The following is a 20,784-nucleotide window of genomic DNA, read 5'->3' as shown; positions in this document are numbered from 1 at the left end:
GCCTTGTTTTTAGGAGGTATCTTGTGTTTGTCTTCAATAAAAATATTGCTTTCTAGGCCAGGCATGGTGTCTCAGGCCTGTAATCCCAGCACTTTGGGAGGCCAAGACGGGTGGATCACAAGGTCAGGAGATCAAGACCATCCTGGCTAACATGGTGAAACCCCGTCTCTACTAAAAAATATCAAAAAAAAATGTAGCCGGGCGAGGTGGCGGGCGCCTGTAGTCCCAGCTACTCAGGAGGCTGAGGCAGGAGAATGGTGTAAACCTGGGAGGTAGAGCTTGCAGTGAGCTGAGATTCGGTCACTGCACTCCAGCCTGGGTGACAGAGCGAGACTCCATCTCAATTAAAAAAAAAGAATATATATATATATATTCTTTTATACACATATATAGCTTTCCTACTTTGTCCTCATAGGCAGAATTTAGGGATGAGCAAAGAGCAGGGGATGTTTTAAGGATTGCTCTCCTTAACACTGTTCTACACCAGCTCAGTAAAAAGACCATTTAAGTGTCGCTCAATTATTTTCTGACATTTGGAGAAGCATTTGCATACTAATAATCCAGGGTCCTGGTTGGTTTTCTCCCTACAGAGGACAAAGTGTGGACCATAGTGTCTCATGACTTGCAGATGCAGACGAATGTGGTCGCCTACAACCCAGAAAAATACTCAGTGACACAGCTTGTTTACAGCGCCTCCATGGACCAGATAAGTGCCATCACTGACAGCGCGGAGTACTGCGAGCAGTATGTCTCCTATTTCTGCAAGATGTCAAGGTTGTTGAACACTCCAGGTAGGCTGAGAATGGAACGTTACTTTTAATTACTATCTCAGCTGGTGCCTGGAATTACCTAAACAATCCAACAGGTGTGGTTCGTTATCTTATAGTCCAGTCTTCAGTAGGAAGGAAGCTGTAAATAAGTAAAACAGAATCATTTGGCATGGTTTCTGTGGAATGAAGCTAAGAAAGAATGATTTTGAAGAAAAAGTAGTCTGTTGTTTTAAACTTACGGATTTTTAAATTTTATATGCATATATGTTTCTAGTGCTTAATTATCAGTAGTGACTGTGAGACAAAGTTCATCAGAGCTCCTTGTGAACATTCAAGCAATTCCGTTTGAGAGTTTGGGGTGTCTTTATTGTAAAGATGAAAGCATTCTAAAAATTGTCTACAGTCAAATAGGATATAGAATAGCGATAGAATTTAGAGCTCTTTCTTCCCAATAGTCACTTCACGGTACCTGTTTGTCTCAAGAAGTCTAGCCTGATTTTTTGTTTTCGTGATGGCCAACTTTTAACAATTTGCTAGCGTGTGTGTGAGTGTGCACATGCAAACACACATACGTGTGTGCAAGACTGTGTCGGGATGTAGAGAATAGAGTGGTTCCAAAAGATATACTGGAAATAACTTTACTGCAACAAGTCCCATATGCTCTGGGAGTCTTGGCAGTAAATTCGAGATGTTGTCAGAAAACTGCATCTCTGTGTCTGTAGTAAAACACAGTGGAAATAAGTTAAAGAAACATGAGTTCATAATTTCCAACCTTACCACTTCCCAAGTATGTGAGTTTGGGGGAGTTAATTGACCTCTTTTTAAAATTTTACCTTAATTGGCAGATAAAATTGTATATGTCTATCATGTACAATGTGTTTAGAAATATATATATATATAGTGGAATGGCTAACTCTCACATATGCCTTGCCTCATACATTTATTATTTTTTGTGAAACAAACACTTAAAATCCATGCTTAGCAATTTTCAAGATATGATAAATACATTGCTATTAATCGTAGTCACCATGTTGTACAATAGACCTCTTGACCTTAAGCCTCAGTTTCCAGTGTCTTTTTCTGTGAAGCAGAAATTATAATGGCTACTTCAGGGTGATTGGGAGAATTTCATAAGGTAATATACTAAGTACTTATAAGACTTGATACACTTAAGGACATGATAAGTAGCAAGTAGTATATTGATTTTTTAAAATCATGTTAAGCAACTTTGTGCTATGTCAGAGACCAATGGGCTGTTGGATGCCCCAAAACAGTGATTAATTGAAAGCAATGTTGTACGGAGTAGTTTATAGAGAAGAGTTATAAGCAAACAGTGATACGGCTCCAATGACTGAAGGAACACCAGGGTTCTTAATCTCATGCAGAATTGGATAAAATGACATGGACATACGTGGAGTGGTTTTAAGGAGAGGAGTGTTTAACAGGCAAGAAAGAAGGAAGGAAGAAAAAAACACCTCCCCCATACAAAGACAGAGAGAGGGAGGATTCCAACGAGAGAAAACCCCGTGTGTGGTGGTAAAGTGGCTGCTTATATGGGGAGGATGGAGGCGGTGGTACCTGATTTGCATAGGGCTCAGGGAATTGGTTTGACCAGGCATGTTATTCACCTAGCCCAGGGAGAAAAACTGGCCCTCCCACCCTAGCCTTTTAATATGCAAATGCAGGGCTCCATGATGCTCTACCCGCATGCAGATCTGTGGGGGCGGCCATGTTGCCAGGTACTTGTGAGGGCAAGGAAGAAGAAGGCAGGAATCTCCGTGTTGGGTGGACCCGGTTTCTAATGGCTGGTATTTGCACATCAACGTTTGCCAGGCTGACTCTACGAGCCGGGGTTTTCCTGCTAGACAAGAAACATTTTTGGAGCTGCTTTAAAAGAAACAAAAACTTTCCAAGGACCCCTTTTCTCCTCTATCTGCCTAAAATAATTTCTTAATAACTCCTATAAGAATAGTACACAATATTGTGAAAATGTGAGTGCTTTCTATATGCAAAGCCTTGTGCTAGAAGTATAGACAGAGTATCCTCTAAGAAATAAGGTCGGAAAGGAAGGGTGGGAGTAGGAAGGAAAGGAAATGCTGTGCTGTGGAGTTGGGACTTCATCCTGAGAGCCAGTACTTCTCAGACTTTAGTTGGCATTACAGTATCTGGTGAGATAATAAAACCTGGTTTGCTGGGCCCCATTCCCTGAGTTACTGATTCAGCAGGTCTCGGGTGGTGCTTGAGAATTTGCATTTATAGTGAGTGCTATGGACTGAATTATGATCCCCCAGAATTCCTATGTTAAAGCCCTAACCCCCAATGTGACTGTATTTGGAGATTTGGCCTTTAGTAAGTAATTAAGATTAAATGAGGTCATAATGGTGGGGTCCAATAGGATTGGTGGCCTCAGGAGAACAAACAGAAACAAGTCTTTCTCTCTGTCATGTGAGGACAGCAAAAAGGCAGCACCTGTAAGCCAGGAAGAGAGCCCTCACCAGAAACAAAATCAGCCAGCACCTTGATCTTTCACTTCCCAACCTCCAGAACTGTGAGAAAATAAATTTCTGTCATTGAAGCCACTCAATCTATGGTATTTTGTTATGGAAGCCTGAGCAGATGAATACAATGGGGTCCCAAGTGATGCTGATATTGCTGGTCTAGAGATCGTGCTGAGAACCCGCACAACTCTTTTTTCTATTCACTTTCACTTCTCATAGGGGTGTGTGTGTGTGTGTGTGTGTGTGTGTGTGTGTGTGTCTGTGTGTGTGTTTTAACTGGATCTGGTTTCCAGTGTTAGGAAAAGTCAAAGACTATATGTAGAAGACCAAGGGCACTAAGAGCCATTAATGAGCCTCATCAGCTTGTCTTCACTGTTTCATGAGCGGATGCTCCTTACTGAAGCTCTTTTCATGGATTCCAGTGAATTAGTCTTCAGTCCTGGGCGGGTGGGGGGTGGAAACGGGGGCAAATTCCTGACCAGCGAAAGAACCTTGGTACTCTCAGCTTTATGTTCTTTATTTTCTTTCTTTCTTTGATTAAACTCCAAAGTCAGCTTTTACTTTTTGAATTTTGCTCTGGTAATTAAAAAACACAGTATGGCTTCTGAATATGTTCAACTTACAGTTGAGGTACAAGGAGAATTAGACTAGAGGTGGGAAAAGAATTTACCTTTAGTGCTCCTGGTCTTGCAGTTCAGCTTCTTTCTTCCCCCATCATTGACATTCCTTGTCTCGTCCCCTCAACCATCACGAAGCCTCACACACATAACCACTCTCCTTTACAAAACATAAAATGTACAAAACATCAGGAAAAATGGGATAAACTTGTTATTAAGCACTATGTTAGTTGCATTTTCTAATAATGAGATAAAGACATTTTTATTTAATCTCCAGATACGCCTTTCACGAGAAAAACTGCTAAATTGAAATCAAGAGTAAACTTTTAATCTGAAGAGTAAATATACCATTTTCTTTGTATTTCTAGACATCCAGATACTGGGTTTCCTGTCATTTGTAGATTATTTTGTACATAATAAATTGTACTTTAAAAATCAGTTTCTCATAAGTTTCTTGCCTGTTTGGACATCCTATATATATCCAATCTTTGATTCACATAGGATTTGTACTTAACAAATGTTTACTGATTCAAATGAAGTGAATAATAGGTAGCTTTGCGTGTTGCCTCATCCAACCTTGGGGTGGTTGTTTTAGGCAGGAGTGTGCATCAGAGTTTTTAGGTTGCTTGTCAAAGTGTGGATTGAATGGCCTTACTCCCAGGCTTTCATAGAGGTTGGTTGGGGCCCCAAGATATTTGCTTTTAACAAACATCCATGGGTAATTCTGTGAACCACACATTGAGAAACACTGTCTTTAATTCATGGCATGAAGGTTTCTCATGTTGGAATTTAAGGTGTTAGTCCTTCATGTGGGAGAAGATTAAAGGAAATATTAGGGCTTGTCTGACCTGCTGAAATAAAATGGCATACGTAGTTACCTCCTTCAGCTAAAATAAATTGGCATAATACAATTTTTTAATCCTTTTGATATACCAGTCTCTAAATATTGTAAAGTGAATTTCAGCTTACCCTTCTGAGTCATTTTTTACAGTCCCAATTTTCATTTTCTAGGCCTACTAATCTGCAGAATAGCTGATGCAAGGAAAAGGAGTGGTTGAGACAGCAAGTTCCTTGTATTATTATATTTTGTATATGTCAAAACAAGAAAGAACACAATTTAATAAAAATCTTTAATTTGTTTTTTTAAAGGAGCTAATGTTTACTGTAATGGTTTTTTTTTTTTTTCCTCCTTCATGGTAACATTCAATTTTAAATATCCATTTACTTATTCTTAACTAAGACTGAATTATATTAGAACTTCTGTAGTAGTACTTGTGACATCTGTTTGAATACAAAGTATATTCATTATAGTCATTGCAATTAAAATGAATATCAAATGAGATTGTAATAGCTTTGCACTTAAAATGTTATTTTTTATTTTAAGAGCTTTACCCTCAAGAGTTCATTTGGGGCTCTATAGTTTCTAATGATACTTATGATAAATAGTTGATATGCATATGGACCTCATTTTTATTTTGATAAATGTTTGTTTGTACCATACCATTAGCTAGCAAATGTAAAATTACACATTATTAGTTTCTTACAATTTTTACAAGGATACATGCCATGTAATGTGTTCTCTTTTATTACTGCAAAACTTAAAAATATTAACAGATTTAAAATAATGATTTTGCCAATATTTATGGTTATGTCTATTCTCGCAATGTAACTATTACTTCAGTTGTCTTCAGCTTTACAAAAGACATAGAAATGGAAAAATAAAAAGTTATTTTATTTTATATAGAAAAGCCTGCCTAGAATTAGGCATATCAATTTGGGAATCACCAAATTAGTTTACCCAAACATAGAAAAATAATTAATGGTCATCCAAATGGATGTCTGCATGGTTTATATTTATATCCCCAGATTTGTAAATGTAACAGCACCTGAACTTATGAAGGGCTAAATTAGTGAACAATGCAATCTACTTCTGAAATAAGTACCATAAGAACTTGAATTTGGCTGGGTGTGGTGGTTCAGGCCTGTAATCTCACACTTTGGGAGGCCAAGGCAGGTAGATCAGTTGAGGTCAGGAGTTCAAGACCAGCCTAGCCAACATGGTGAAAACCCTTCTCTACTAAATATACAAAAAAGTAGTTGGGTGTGGTGGCATGCACCTGTAATCCCAGCTACTTGAGAGGGTGATGCAGGAAAATCACTTGAACTCGGGAGGCAGAGGTTGCAGTGAGCTGGTGTCATGCCACTGCACTCCAACCTGGGCAATAGAGTGAGACTCTGTCGCAAAACAAACAAAACAAATCTTCAATTAGATAAATCAAGCACTGAGGGAGTTCCATTAGATCTTACTTGTGTAGTCTTAGTCAACAATACTAATACTCTTAGATAACCAAAATGTTTCTCTGTGTTTGGACAAGACCTATTATGCTGCCATTAAAATGTTTATTTGTGTATCTTATATATATATTGTAGTCATATGTTTATTTTACAAATCATATTATACTTTCTAATTAAGAATTTTTTTGCTGAAGTATTGATTCCCTACATACATAAAGATGTATTTAATTGTAGAGTTATAAAGTTATCTTTCCTATTTTTCTGGCTATATTGAGCACTGCTTTGTTAGTTTCCAGTGTTTTTCTTCTTTTAATTTCTCAGTGTTGTCTAGTTCTCAGAAATGATACTTTTTACTGATTCCTTTGTTGAAAGAAGCAATATAGATTATATATACTTTTGGATAGTTTACTATTAGATTTTGTATCTATTGAAATTGAATTATGCTTACAATTTTTGCCTATAAAGTAAGCTGTATAAAATTCAGTATACTTGATGATACTAAACTGTGATTTAGTGGCTTTGAAAAGACAAGAAAACATGACTCTGGCTTTGTAACATATAATCTATTTTTAGCAAAAATTTCTAAGCTTTGGTGCAGTTATCAAGCAAATGAATTTCAAGTTATGCTGTGCATTATAAGAAGGTGCAGCATTTAACTCTTAAGACAACATAGATAAATCAGTCAACTCCAATAAAAGATTTTTCAGTAAATAAAATTTATTGTGACTAATCAGTATATTAATCAAAAGATTATTTACTTAATTATTATACCCAATCATTGTATTAAGATTGAGTGATAGAATTAAATGAGACAAGCAAGGAGGATAGTAATAACTAAAGGGGAAAATTAGAAAATTATATCTAGTAATGTTTCATGCCCAGACAACTAGCATCTGCGTGATGGGCACTGTAATTGAAGGGGACAGAGGGATTGCAGGGAGAAGAGTAAGCAACTATTTCTACAATATGGATAGGAGTTGATGAGAACCTCAACTGGAATAATGAATAGGAGAATAAGTCAACAAATATTTTTTAGTTTTGCCTGTGTATCAAGAAGTGTGACACATAAGCTGATATGGGAAAGATTCAAATGAGTTAACTAAGAAAAAAATTAGAGGAGGATTCTGGGTTAGCAATGTCAGCATGTTCAATGATTCAGAGATGGAGATCAAGAGACGCTAATTTGAAGGAAGTGAGAGGGGTCAGAATGGCTGGAGTAGGGAACTTGAAGTCAGGAGAGGCAGAACAAAGGAAACTGGAAATTAATTCAGAGTCTCTGCATAATGTTGAGGATTTTATCTGAATGGCAAACAGAATGGTGTCAAGTAAGGAAGTTCTGGCTGTTCCATGGAGACTGGAGTGGAGGAAGCAGAGGTGGTATGAAGAGTCCATTGGCACCATGTCACCAGAGTGCACATGGACCACATGTGTGGGAGGCCCACTGGGACTTCAGAGAAAGTTTGTTGTTGTTGTTGTTGTTAAGTTTAGATGGTGGAATCAACAGGAGTTGTGATTACTTATATATACAGGAGGAAGAAAATTCAAGGGTGACTCAAGTTTCTGACTTGAAAAACTGGCCAACAGTTCTAAGGCTTATGTTGTTTATTAAGAAAAATCTGGAGAATTGGTGGTCACTTCACTTTAACATGCAAAGTGATGGCACTAGGAATACAGGTTTTTATGTGGTCTGTGATGGCTGATGGCATAGCGTAAAATCCTTTTAACTGACATCAAAAAATTAATGAGTTACATTTTTTCTTCCCTGAAATTTTCTTAAACATACTCTACAACTAAAATAAAATGAAAGAACTAAGCGTATCATCAGAATCCTAATGTTGTCTATTCTTGTATTTATATTGAAAGATCAGAAAATATATAGTCAAGACTGACCAATCTTAATTATGTAACAATTTTTTTTTGTTTCCCTCATGCAAAGCCTTCTGTATTGCTTCAGCTTCCTGGGCTGACTTGGTTTCACGGCACCTGCATGATGACTGAAACAAGGGAGGAGCAGGCTGCAAACTTAAGCGCAGACAATTAAATACTCCTGCAAAGTAACACATTGCAGGAGTGCACACATTGTGTGTGCGCACATTTTATGGACCAAAGCAAGTCACATGTTTTGCTGGGCCTAACTTTAGAGGAAGACGAAGTACAATCTTCCCATGTACTCAGGAGCAAAGATCAAGTGGACTTCTTGAGTAGTTGTAATGCCTTCTTAAGATGACTCAGAGAGGTAATGGGAGGAGAAAGAAAACACAGAAGAAAAGCAAAATACTGATTTTGTTGATTTATTTGTGGATGGAATGTTATGTTCACTTTTTTGTTTGTTTGTTTGTTTTTGAGACAGAGTCTCTGTCACCAGGCTGGAGTACAGTGGCATGATCTCGGCTCACTGCAATCTCCACCTCCCGGGTTCAAGTGATTCTCCTGCCTCAGCCTCCCAAGTAGTTGGGACTAAAGGCACATGCTGCCATGCCTAGCGAATTTTTTTTTTTTTTTTTTTTTTTTTTTGTATTTTAGTAGAGACAGGGTTTCACCATATTGCCCAGGCTGTTCTCGAACTCCTGAGCTCAGGCAATCTGCCCACCTTGGCCTCCCATAGTGCTAGGATTACAGGTGTGAGCCACGGCGCCCAGCCAGTTCACTTTTTTTTTTTCCAACAAGGGTCAGAGACAAAGAGAGACTCCACTCAAAGGCTAATTTCAATGTAAGAGGACACCCTTCTTTTACAGATTAACTGGTAAGCAAAAAAATAAAAAATAAAAATTCTGATACTATAATTATTTGCTTCCTTATGAACCCTTCTACAATTCTTACGGACAGTGATCACCATTTTTTTTCTGAATTCCTGTTTCACTTAGGGTCTAACCCCTGTCACTTAGCAGTTGATTATGGGCTATTCCTGGCTCTTTTTGCCCTTCATTATTTTCTGGTGTTTTAATGTTCTCTTTCTTACAACAATGCAAGGTCTTTGAGGACAGGGGCCATATCGTAGTATCTTCCGTCATGCCCAGCTTCTAGACATCTACCTAGGTAGTGAATAAATTAGAAAAACACTAATTTGAAAAGGGGACTAAAGAAGAGGATGCAGCTAGCTAAAGGAACTGAAAAGTTATTAAACAGTAGGAAGAAAGAATCATATTCAGAAAGCCTTATAATTGGGAAGCTAAGGGAGATGGGTATTCAACAATAAACAAGCAAGCAGGTAAAAAATAAGCAAAAACAAGAAAATTGGGGTGCAATCAATGGTGAGACATCCTAGAGAGGAAGCCATCCCCTGTCATTATCTGTTGGGAGGCTGTTGGAGTTTCATGTCAGTGAAGTTTGGTGGGTTGAGTCACTGAAGACTGCATGGGGAAAAGAAAGAATAGGTTGATCAAAAGGTTGATGGTAAAAGGATGGCTACATGTGGAAAAGTTACTTAATCAAATGACAAAGCAAGAGTAGGGGTTTAGAAGTGTTTGATATTTTTAGGGACGAGGGAGTTGTAATAAATTTCTAAACTGAGAAGGAGACATTGGAGAGGTTCAGATTAAAGATGTAAGACAGAAAAGAAATATAGGTCCCAGGAGAGAAAGAAGAGTGTAGAATTTGCTTTGGTAAAGAACAAGAACACCTGTTTCAAGAAGGAAGCTAAAGAGAAGGGCAGAAGTTCTCATTAAATGTCTTGAACAATGCCTTTGTAGACATTTATCTCATTTAACTGTCAAAGTTATGCTAAGTAGATTTTATTGTCTCTGTTTTACAAAACAGGACTCAGAGGAATAAACTTACTGAAGACCACTATATTAGTCCATTTTTATGCTGCTGATAAAGACATACTTAAGACTGAGCAATTTACAAAAGAAGGAGGTTTAATGGACTCACAGTTCCACATGGCTGAGGAGGCCTCACAATCATGGTGGAAGGTGAAAGGCATGTCTCACATGGCAGCAGACAAGAGACGAGAGTTTCCTTAGGGAAACTCCCCTTTATAAAACCATCATCTTGTGAGACTTATTCACTCTCATGAGAGTAGCAGGGGAAGGACCTGCCCCCATGATTCAATTACCTCCCACCCGGCCCCTCCCACAACATGTGGGAATTGTGGGAGCTACAATTCAAGATAAGATTTGGGTGCAGACACAGCCAAACCATATCAGCCATCATAGCTGGAAGTGGAAAAACTGAGATTCAAATGTATATCTATCCTATTAAAAACCTTTCTGACACACTGAAGAAAGTGTGAACATGGAGAAGTCAATGCTTGGTCACCAAAATGAGTATAGAACTAATCCCAGCAGGAATTGTACCCACCCCCATCTTTTCAACCACTCTGAAAGAATGTTTTCCCTCGTCATTTTCTTTTTTTTTTTTTTTTGTGCATGATTAGAAATGCTATTTACCAAGTGACCTTTGGTCAGTTCCAATATTTCTGATTAATAAATTAATCTTAAGGCAAAATTTATTAAGGGTAGCTTGAGTTGTACCTAAAGGGTACTACTAGTGCCTTTCAAGTGGTAGACTTGAACTTTGAGCTGAGACTTTGATTGTGTGTGTGCCTATGTTTGTAGCTTAGTCTTTAAAATAACAAATATAAGGATGAAATGGAAACTTCGTGAAGTTATCCAGTCACTCTGTAGAGCTTGTAAATCTGTCTTCTCATGTCTTTCTAGTTAAGGTAGACTCTAACCTTTTGATTTTGAAAAGCCATGTTTAAATAAGTACTTATTCTTGCTTACAATAATTATAAAGAAAAGTGAAAATGCAAAGCCTGCATGAGAATTATGGATTTTATGTTTATTTCTCCTTGTAGTTATCTGGCCATATGTTTTCTTAAGTTTTCAGACAGGAGAGCACACTGCTGTTAATCTTTTTTAAACAAAGATTATATACTAAAATGAGAGCAACTTAAAAATTACACCAAAGCTGAATTTTCTTTGAAGATTATCGCATCTTAATGAATGGATTTATCCTAATTTATGAGAAGTATGAGTTTATAGAGTTGCATTTAAACTAGTTAAAGTTCAATATATTAAAAGACCATAAAGCCAAGTTTTTCAAATTTGCATTTTAGTTTATTATATTATAAAAGACTGTAAAAATGAAAAACCAGCTATTATCCAATTCTAAAAATTAAAAAACTATGTTTGGACTATTTTTCAAAATTCCATACTACTTACTGTGCCATTCTGAATTTCAAAAAGGGATAATCATAGAGTCTTCTAAAAAGATTGGATAGATAAAACAACATGTACTTTAAACTTTGTAAATGATAAAATAATATAACAAAATTTAAGAAGAAAATTTTTTTAAGAGTACTAACAATTTTATTATTTATCTTTATGAATATTACTCTCTAGTTTTTGCTTCCATCTGTATATACTTTCACAGTCAGAAGCAAAACTGAAATGAAGTTAATGTGATAGTCTTTTCTACTGACATTAAATCATACTTTTTTCCAGTTCATATATTTTCCTTAAAATTATCCACTTTAATTACATCATAAAATGAAGATAAACCTAATTCAACACCTAATAAACCTAATTGTAAATTATTTTTGAAAACACTTCCCCTAAACAAGCTACTGAAAAAAAGCATCAAATTTTTACTATAAACTTCTCTTGGAAATACCTAAAGTATTGTTAAGATATTGCTCTGTTATTCACTCTGCAAACATTTATTGAATACAAAATATTTAGTTAGGTGCTGTGAGAATATAATGAGGGTAAAAATAATACAGTTGACTCTTCAACAACACAGGTTTAAACTGTGAGGGTCTGCTTACAAGTGAATTTCTTCTGTCTCTACCACCTCTGAGACAGCAAGACCAACCCCTCCTCTTTCTCCTCCTCCTCAGCCTACTCAACATGAAGATATGAGGATGAAGACTTTCATAATGACCCACTTATGCTTCATGATTAATAAATGTATGTTCTTTTCCTTTCAATTTTCTTAATAACATTTTCTTTTCTCTACCTTACTTTATTGTAAGTATACAGTATATAATATATATAATATATAAAATGTGTGTTAATTGACTATGTTATCTCTAAGGTTTCCAGTCAACAGTAGGCTATTGGTAGTTAAGTTTTGGGGAGTCAAATTTATAGGTCAATTTTTACTGCACAGGGGATTGGTGCCCCAACCCCTGAGTTGTTTACTGTACTTTAAAATAGCATTTACCTTGAGATATAGAGTGAAACTTTTTCATAATGACAATAAAATAATTTTGTATAAGATTCTTACAAATACTGAAAAAATCTTACTGGTATGTCCATCATGGATAAAAGACTGAATAAATTTAGAATTCATAATGACTTCCAAACATTTTGATATGTGTATTTTGCATTAGGTAATTCTGCCTCCCCTGTTTGAAGAGGTTATATTTGGAGGAAAGATCAGGAAGGCTTAAGAATGGGAGAAAATATGGTCTCAGAGTACTATTAGCCGGGATATCAGTTCAGGTTCAACCAGTGAAACAGAACAAGTAGAAGATAGATTTAGAGATTTATCGCAAGGAATTGGCTTATGCAACAGCGGGGCTTGGCAAGGCAAGTCCAAAGCTGGGTCACACTGTCAGGAAAGAGAGGCTGGAACCTCCAGACACACACTGAAGCTGATGCCCACAGGAGGTATTCCTTTTTTAAGGAAGTCTCAGCTCTACTCTTAAGGCCTTTAAACTGATTGAATCAGGCCCATCCAGATGATCTAGAATAAACACTTTTACTTAAACTGTAATTACATTTACAAAATGCCTACGTAGCAACACCTGGAAGAATGTTTGCTTGAATAACTGGACCCCGTAGCTAAGTTGACAGATAAAACCGGCCGTCACAGTCAACAAAGATAACTTTTAAAATGAACTGCTGATAGATCCGTTTCTAGAATAGCAATGATTTATTCCCTCATTTGTATCACATATGCCTCTGTGGGTCAACATAGACAGGTGACGTAACATAGACATAACAGGTGAGATCCACCTATTAGAGGTATGGAGGGATCTTCCATTCTCCTATCTCTTCCTTTCTAATGATGGTACACTTTGGTTGAGTGTCGAATTGCCAAATAAAGTTAAAACAATGGCAATTTGAAGGAATCAAGTAGATCAACTCAGGGAGATAAGTCAAAAGACAAAGACTCCTTTTCTCTGTGTTGTTTCAAAAAAGTTGGAGATGGCTTCATTCCACATTTTGATGAATATGGCATGTGTCCATTAACTCCTCATTCTCTGAGAGTTCTGTCTAAACAGAAGCATCTCCATTGAGTCAAATACAAACATCCTCTTTCTACAACCTTCAGAAAGCTGCAGTGCAGCCCTATCTTGCCATCAACATTCCTCTGCAATGTTTGTTTTCTAACTCTTACAATTGAATCAAGTTCCACTACCATGCAACATAAACATAACGTTAAAGATGCTCAGAGAAATACGGTTGAAGAAACTCATCCTCACAGAAGTGCCTATGAATAAAATAATCCATAAATTTTATTTCAGAGACTGTATCTTTCCCGAGCTATTATTTTCTCACCAATGAATGATAAGACTTCTCTGAAATACTAGTCACGCTGATGGAAGTTGGATTCTATTACCTATTGTGTTTGTTTACAATTTACCAACACCAGTGGCTGGGTAAATAGTTTTTATAGGACAATGAATAATGTTGCAGAGTGTTAGCTGACTAGGAATGCCACAGCCATTATGACCTTCGCCCCGTATCTTAAAATCTCTATAAAAACATGCTCAGGTTTTTTTTCTTTCTTGGTACTGGACCTGAAATTCAGGCTTAAAAATATATTGTCATCTATATATCTAGATAACTAATGCTTAATAATTATCTCCACATTAGATCACGATATAAATGAAGGGAGAGGAAATAGCATTAGTATTTATTAAAGGCTCACCTGGACATTTTATATATATTGACTCATTCCACCCCAAATCTCTGTGAGTTGTATATCAGAATTTCCATTTTATGTCTGAGGAAACATAACTTTAGAAGGGTTAATTAACCCAAGGAAAAACAGTAAATACCATGCTGACAGTCCAAACCAGATTAAAATCTAGGTTTATGTGTCTGTAGACTCTATATATTTTCTACCCCAAGAAGTTAGAAAGGAAGGAAGGGGGAAGAAAGGAAGGAAGGAGGAAGAAAGGAAGGAGAAAGAAAGGAAGGGAGGGAAAAGAAGGAAGAAAGAGAATGAGGCAACCTAATAAGCTAATCAACTGGGGAATTTTTAATTTTTTCTATTGAAACATTAATATGTGCTTCCAGCATAGTTAAAAATGAAAACCCAAACAGTTTTGTTAAGCAATAGGCCAAAAGAGACATTTATAAGAACTGCACAAACTTCTTTCTGGAAAATCCTACCTTTTTATGTTTTTTCAATATCCACTATTGGTCTTGACAAGTATATTAAAAAATGTGGTTTATATGACAATTTGTTTGAAATGATATTGAAAAACATTTGATGTGAAAGAAATGAAAAAAAAAAAACATGCCTCTCTCTCTACAAAGCATTTGACTTTCATGTTTTTAATATCAAGGTATTTCAAATAGAACATGTGAATTGTATATTGATGAAATAGAAAAAGGCTGCAAAAGGTTATCCCCTTCTTTTCAGACATAAGATATGGAAACGAAATGTTGATGTTTTCTTTCTTCCTTCTTCTTCTTCTTTTTTTGATCTTTTCAGAAGAAACTCTTATGTCTAAGCCTAACACAAGTGACACGTTCAGTGTTTCATTCTTACCTTATTAATTTGCTTTTGATAGATTTCTCCAAGATCCTGCTACAATGAGAAAGATGGAAATCCCCAGCTTGGCAGAGCGGGTGGGGAGCACCTGGGGGGATGAAGAGCGGGACACTGATACAGACATGAAATTCAACCATCAGAGATATAGAGACTTACTCCATTAGGGAAGGGACTTGCTTCCTGTCAAAAACAAGCAAACAGATGAAATCACCCTCAGTTCGGTTTTGTAAGTAGGAGGGAGAACAGACTAGAGGAAGAGGCACTGGGGGAGGAACCGTGCAGGGGAGCAGGAAGGAGGGCACTGGGTATGTCAGCAGAGGGGACGGAGGTCCTGGGCAGGAAGGTAAGGCCCTGGGGGAGAGCAACAGTAACTAGAACCAACAGTCCACTCTGCACGTCTGTTCAGCCAGCCTGTTGGCTATATTTAGTATTTCATAAATTTTATAAACTCCTGTTACTTTAGTTGGCCCAAATGTTAAAATCAATTAATCTTTCTCTTTAGAAGGCAGATATTTAAGCCTATCTAGAAACCAAACATATTTTATTTTGTTTTTATTTCAAAATGTCAAAATGGTAAGGTAATCAAGGCAGCAAAATTAAGAGGATCAACATTATAAGACATTCAAGTATACCAAAAGAAGCATAATATGTAAACGAGGACAAACAGACTTCTACTCTATCACAGTTATAAATTATAATCACAGTTATAAATTTGCATAAAGAGAACTGGGAGAACAATTTATAAGGTTCTAATGTAAATATAAGAAATCTTAATGAAATGGTATCAACCAAAGCAGAGAAAAAGTGTGTACCTCCTAAATGCTAGTTGTGCTACATAGGTTTCATAGATTTTCACAAATGACTTGCATTTTGGAATAACTAGACAAATGTTATCCGAACTAATAAAAAACAACCAAAAGGTAGATTCATATAGTAAAAAAATTATAATATACTTTTTGGCATTGGAATGTTCTAAAATAATTGTTTAAATATAGGTATTAGCAATATCTAAAAATATATTATAAACCTAATAATCAAGTTATAAGATAATCAATGGCAATGACTTCTCCCTTCCTTGTATCCCTGAGCAATTTCTTTTTCTTTTTCCTTCCAATCTGGGAATAAACCACTTTCTTTGTTTAGCCATAAGAAACAACTCATCCATTAAAGTTTTATCATGAGATTGCAGCAATTCAATTACAGCTTCAGACTCCATTTCTAATTCTAATTCTTTTGTTATTTCTATTACATTTGCAGTGACTTGCTCCACTGAAGTTTTGAACCTCTCAAACTCACCCATGATATTTGGAATTAACTTCTTTCAAACTCCTTTTATTGCTAATATTTTGATTTCCTCCCATGAATGTTTTTAATGGCTTCGGATGGCGAATCCTTACCAAGAGGTTTTCAATGTAGTTTACTCAGATCCATCAAAGAAATCACTATCTCTGGCAGCTATAGTCTAGCAAAATATATTCCTTCCTTCCTTCCTTCCTTCTTTCCTTCCTTCCTTCCTTCCTTCCTTCCTTCCTTCCTTCCTTCCTTCCTTCCTTCCTTCCTTCTTTCCTTCCTTCCTTTCTTTCTTTCTTCCTTTCTTTCTTTCTTTTTTTTTTTGAGACTGAGTCTCACTGTCGCCCAGGCTGGAGGGCAGTGGCATGATCTTGGCTCACTGCTGCAACCTCCACCTCCCAGGACCACGCGATTCTCCTGCCTCAGCCTCCCGAATAGCTGGGAATACAGGTGCCCGCCACCACACCCAGCTAATTTTTGTATTTTTAGTAGAGACAAGGTTTCACCATGTTGGCCAGTTGATCTCGAACTCCTGATCTCAGGTGATCCACCCACCTGGGCCTCCCAAAGTGCTGAGATTACAGAAGTGAGCTACCATGCCTGGCCTATATTTCATTTTCTTCTTCTTCTTCTTCTTCTTCTCCTTCTCCTCCTCCTCCTCCTCCTCCTTCTTCTTCTTCTTTTTTTATTTTTTCAGGTCAGAGTGTCACTGTCACCCAGGCTGGAGTGCAGTGGTGCGTTCTTGGCTCACCGCATCCTCTGCCTCCTGGGTTCAAGCAATTCTCCTGCCTAGCCTCCTGAGTAGCTGGGATTACAGGCACATGCCACCACGCTCAGCTAATGTTTGTATTTTTACTAGAGATGGGGTTTTGCCATGTTTGCCAGGCTGGTCTCAAACTCCTGACCTCAGGTGATCCACCCATCTTGACCTCACAAAGTGCTGGGATTACAGGCATGAGCCAATGTGCCCAGTCTATTTTTAAAATAATACAACTTGAAATTCAGAATCACTCCTTTGTCCACGGGCTGTAGAATTCAGGTTGTATTAGCAGGCATGAAAACAACATTAATCTTGTTCATCTCCATCAGGGCTCTTGCCTGACCAGGTGCATTGTCAATGAGCAGTCATATTTTGAAAGGAATATTTTTTTTTTCTGGGCAGTAAGTCTCAATAATGGGCTTAAAATATTCAGTAAACTTGTTAAAGCTGTAAACAGATGTGCTATCCTCCAAGCTTTGCTGTTCTATTTCTAGAGCACAGGCAGTGTAGTCTTAGCAGAACTCTTAAGGATCCTAGGATTTTCAGAAAAGTAAATGAGCCCTGGCTGCTTCTTCAAGTAACCAGCTGCATTAGCCCCTAACAAGAAGCTGTCCTTTGAAGGTTTGAAGCCAGGCATTCACTTTTCCTCTTTAGCTGTGAATGTCCTAGATGGCATCCTCTTCCAATAGAAAGATGTTTCATCTAGATTGAAACTCTGTTGTTTAGTACAGCCACCTTTATCAGTTACCTTAGCTGGAACTTCTAGGTAACTTGCTGTAGTTTCTCCATCAGCATTTGCTCTTTCACCTTGCACTTTCACGTTACAAAGAAGGTTTCTTTCCTAAATCTCATGAACCAACCTCTAGTAGCTTCAAATTTTTCTTCTGCAGATTTCTCACCTTTCTGAGCCTTCATGCAATTGAAGAGAGTTAGGGCCTTAGTTCTGGATTAGGCTATGGCTTAAGGGAATGTTGTGGCTCATTCTATGCAGACCACTAAAACTTTCTCCGTATCAGCAAGAAAGCTGTTTCACTTTTCTATCTTTCATGTGTTCCCTGGAGCAGCACTTTTAATTTCCTTTGAGAACCTTTTCTTTGCATTCATAACTTTTCTAGCTGTTTGGTGCAAGAGGGTTAGCTTCCAGCCTATCTTGGCTTTTGACGTGTCTTCCTCACTAAGCTTAATGATGTCTAGCTTTCGATTTAAATTGACAGATGTGTGACTTTCAAACACTTAGAGGTCATCGTATGGTTATGAACTGGCCTAATTTCAACATTGTTTTGTCTCAATGAATAAGAAGGCCTGAGGAGAAGGCAAAAGACTAGGGATCAGCTGGTCAGTAGAGCAGTCAGAGCTCACATAATTATCAATTAAGTTTGTCATCTTCTATGGGCACAGTTAATGGCACTCCAAAACAATGACAATAGTAATGTCAAAGATCACTGATCGCAGATCACCATAACAGATGGAATAATCATGAAAAATTTAAAGTATTGAAAGAATTACCAGAGTGTGACAGAGAGACACAAAGTGAGAGCACGCCATTAAAAAAACAAACAACAACAAAATAAAACGATGCCAACAGACTTACTGGAAGCAGGGCTGACACAAGCCTTCAGTTTATAATAAAGCATATGATCTGTGAAGCACAATGAAGTGAGTATGCCTGTGTATATCTGAAGTCACCCAACAGAGGATGTATCAGTGCCTGTGTCTCAGTGTGGGAACATAACATGATGTGTCTGTGTGTGTGGTTTAAATATATAAATGACACACACGCACACACTCGTGGTTTCAAAAAGAAACTACTCAACCACAATTCTTCTACTCAAAATGTCCCTAAAGTGAGACATTTAGCTCTGATGAACTTCTATACTATGTGGGGCAGACTTCTTGAAAATAACAATACACAGAGCTTATTTGCAATGCAAACAAATCAGATTACTTACATGCAATAGGTGTTTGCTATTAAATTTGAAAACAGCGTTTGTGGGGAGAATAATCAGGCTGTAGATAACTAAAAGTTGACTGTCAATCACTAAATTAACTACAAGTGAATCCAAGATTAAAAGTGACAGAGGCAGAAAAAAATAAAAATGATGTATAATGTCATACAGCTGAAACCAGAGTAATTTACCAAGAGCACATACGAATTCAGTGGGAGGGGTTGGCTTTGGTGAAATATGGGAGATAAAGATCTAAGGTAACATAGACTAAATGTAAATTTTAAAAAATGATCTGAAGTGAGAATGTCGTGGAAATATATAACCAATATTTTTAAGAACTGGTGGTTTTTTTTTTTCCATCAATTCAACATTGCTGTTCTCCTGTTGCTAATTTCACCTTAATATAGAAGCAATGCAATTCAGGTAAGATATATAAAATATGTGCAGGCATGATTCAGAGGAATAGAAAAAAGAATGAATACTTTGAGGAGGAAAAATATAATTGGGGTTATATATGTAGGATAAAGGTCTATAAAACAAGCCCTTAAAAATAATGTTGAACTGCCTTGAAAATGTTATTTTTAATGAGAAAGTAGATTAATGAAGACATTGGCCTTCACTTGTATTAGAAAGGATTTAGCAGAGATTTTATCTGAAGCAACTTCTTAGCATAGTGTAGATGAAATATTTGCCTGTGTATAGGGTTTAGAAGTTTCACTGAAAGGAAAAGAAACTTGACTTGCTGCCTCAAATTCTAGTAGCTGAAATTACATGAGGTGAAGTTTCCAATGCTGTCTCTTAAGATAGCCGACATAACCTTAATGAGTTTTCTACAAACCCAAGTCAGATTCTTTTGGCAAAACTTGACTTCTCCACAGACTCTAGTTCAATCACAAACATAATCAAAGTCTGTGAGATTGAAATCTATAATCAAAATGCCATTAAATTAACTTAAAACAAGAAGACTAACTGCTAAAGGGAGAGGAGGTTCTGGCCACCACACTGTGTGGGCAAGGTATATGGAGAGCCAAGTTGTAAACTAGGATGCCAGTGTATTAATTTGTAATGAAAAAGTGTAATGCTAAGAGGATTGGACACTTCTGTTCTCTACCCCGCCAAATCTCCCCCTCAGGGCTACCAGATGGGAAGCCAAATTAAAATCAGATGCTTGCTTCTTGGGCTTGGAATCGGAACAAGAGGAGTAAATGATAGGATTGTGAGTTCAGGGTAAGAGGTCATCTTTGGACTGTGGAGCCCTTTCTCCTAGGCTGCCGTCGGCTATGCACAAACTTGATCTGGTTTACTGTCCTTTCCCCTCCAGCTTCCCACCAACCCTTTCTTTTTTCTATAGTTCTGTTAATGTATTAAATCAGGCTACAGTGGGGTCTTGCTGACCTGGGAGTCATTTAGTTCTATTTGTGGTAATTTTGTTCCGTCTTTCCATTGAGTGTTGATATTTTAGTTTAACTCACAGGGCACAATCTTATTTTCAAAACTCTTCAGGGAGGCCCCCCTCAACCCAGCACTGACAATGTAGGACAACAGAGATGATTTCTTAAATGTTTTCCAATCCTACATCTCTGTGGCAAAAAGTTTTTTAACACTATATTATGGCACACAGATAACTGAATTTCCTTTCCATAGAGTAGAAAACACAAAGGAAAGGAAAATCTGGGTGGACTCAGAAGATGTGGCCTCTATATAACTAAATCCTCAATCTTTTCTCAGTTCTAAGAAGGGGAAAAATGATGATGATTGAGATGTTTGAATTCATTGTCAGGAAACTTGAATTTTTGCTCCCCATGGAGATCAAATGGAATATGCAGATAGAGTACTTCATTTCTTTGTAGCTTTTACAGATATTTTGATCAT

The 20,784-nt window shown here is 37.2% G+C and overlaps 1 protein-coding gene across 1 annotated transcript in view; it reads left to right on the top strand.

Annotated features, from left to right (window-relative positions):
* Positions 1–20,784, top strand: part of CNTNAP2 (contactin associated protein 2) — a 2,167,939-nt gene that overhangs the window by 1,397,395 nt on the left and 749,760 nt on the right. The window contains exon 13 of the mRNA XM_031664956.1: positions 565–791. Coding sequence (XP_031520816.1) covers positions 565–791 — 227 coding nt within the window. The remainder of the gene's footprint in view (positions 1–564; positions 792–20,784) is intronic.

This window comes from Papio anubis, chromosome 4, assembly GCF_008728515.1.
Source record: "Papio anubis isolate 15944 chromosome 4, Panubis1.0, whole genome shotgun sequence".
Lineage (NCBI taxonomy): Eukaryota > Metazoa > Chordata > Mammalia > Primates > Cercopithecidae > Papio > Papio anubis.
This window is presented reverse-complemented; position numbering and strand designations above follow the sequence as displayed.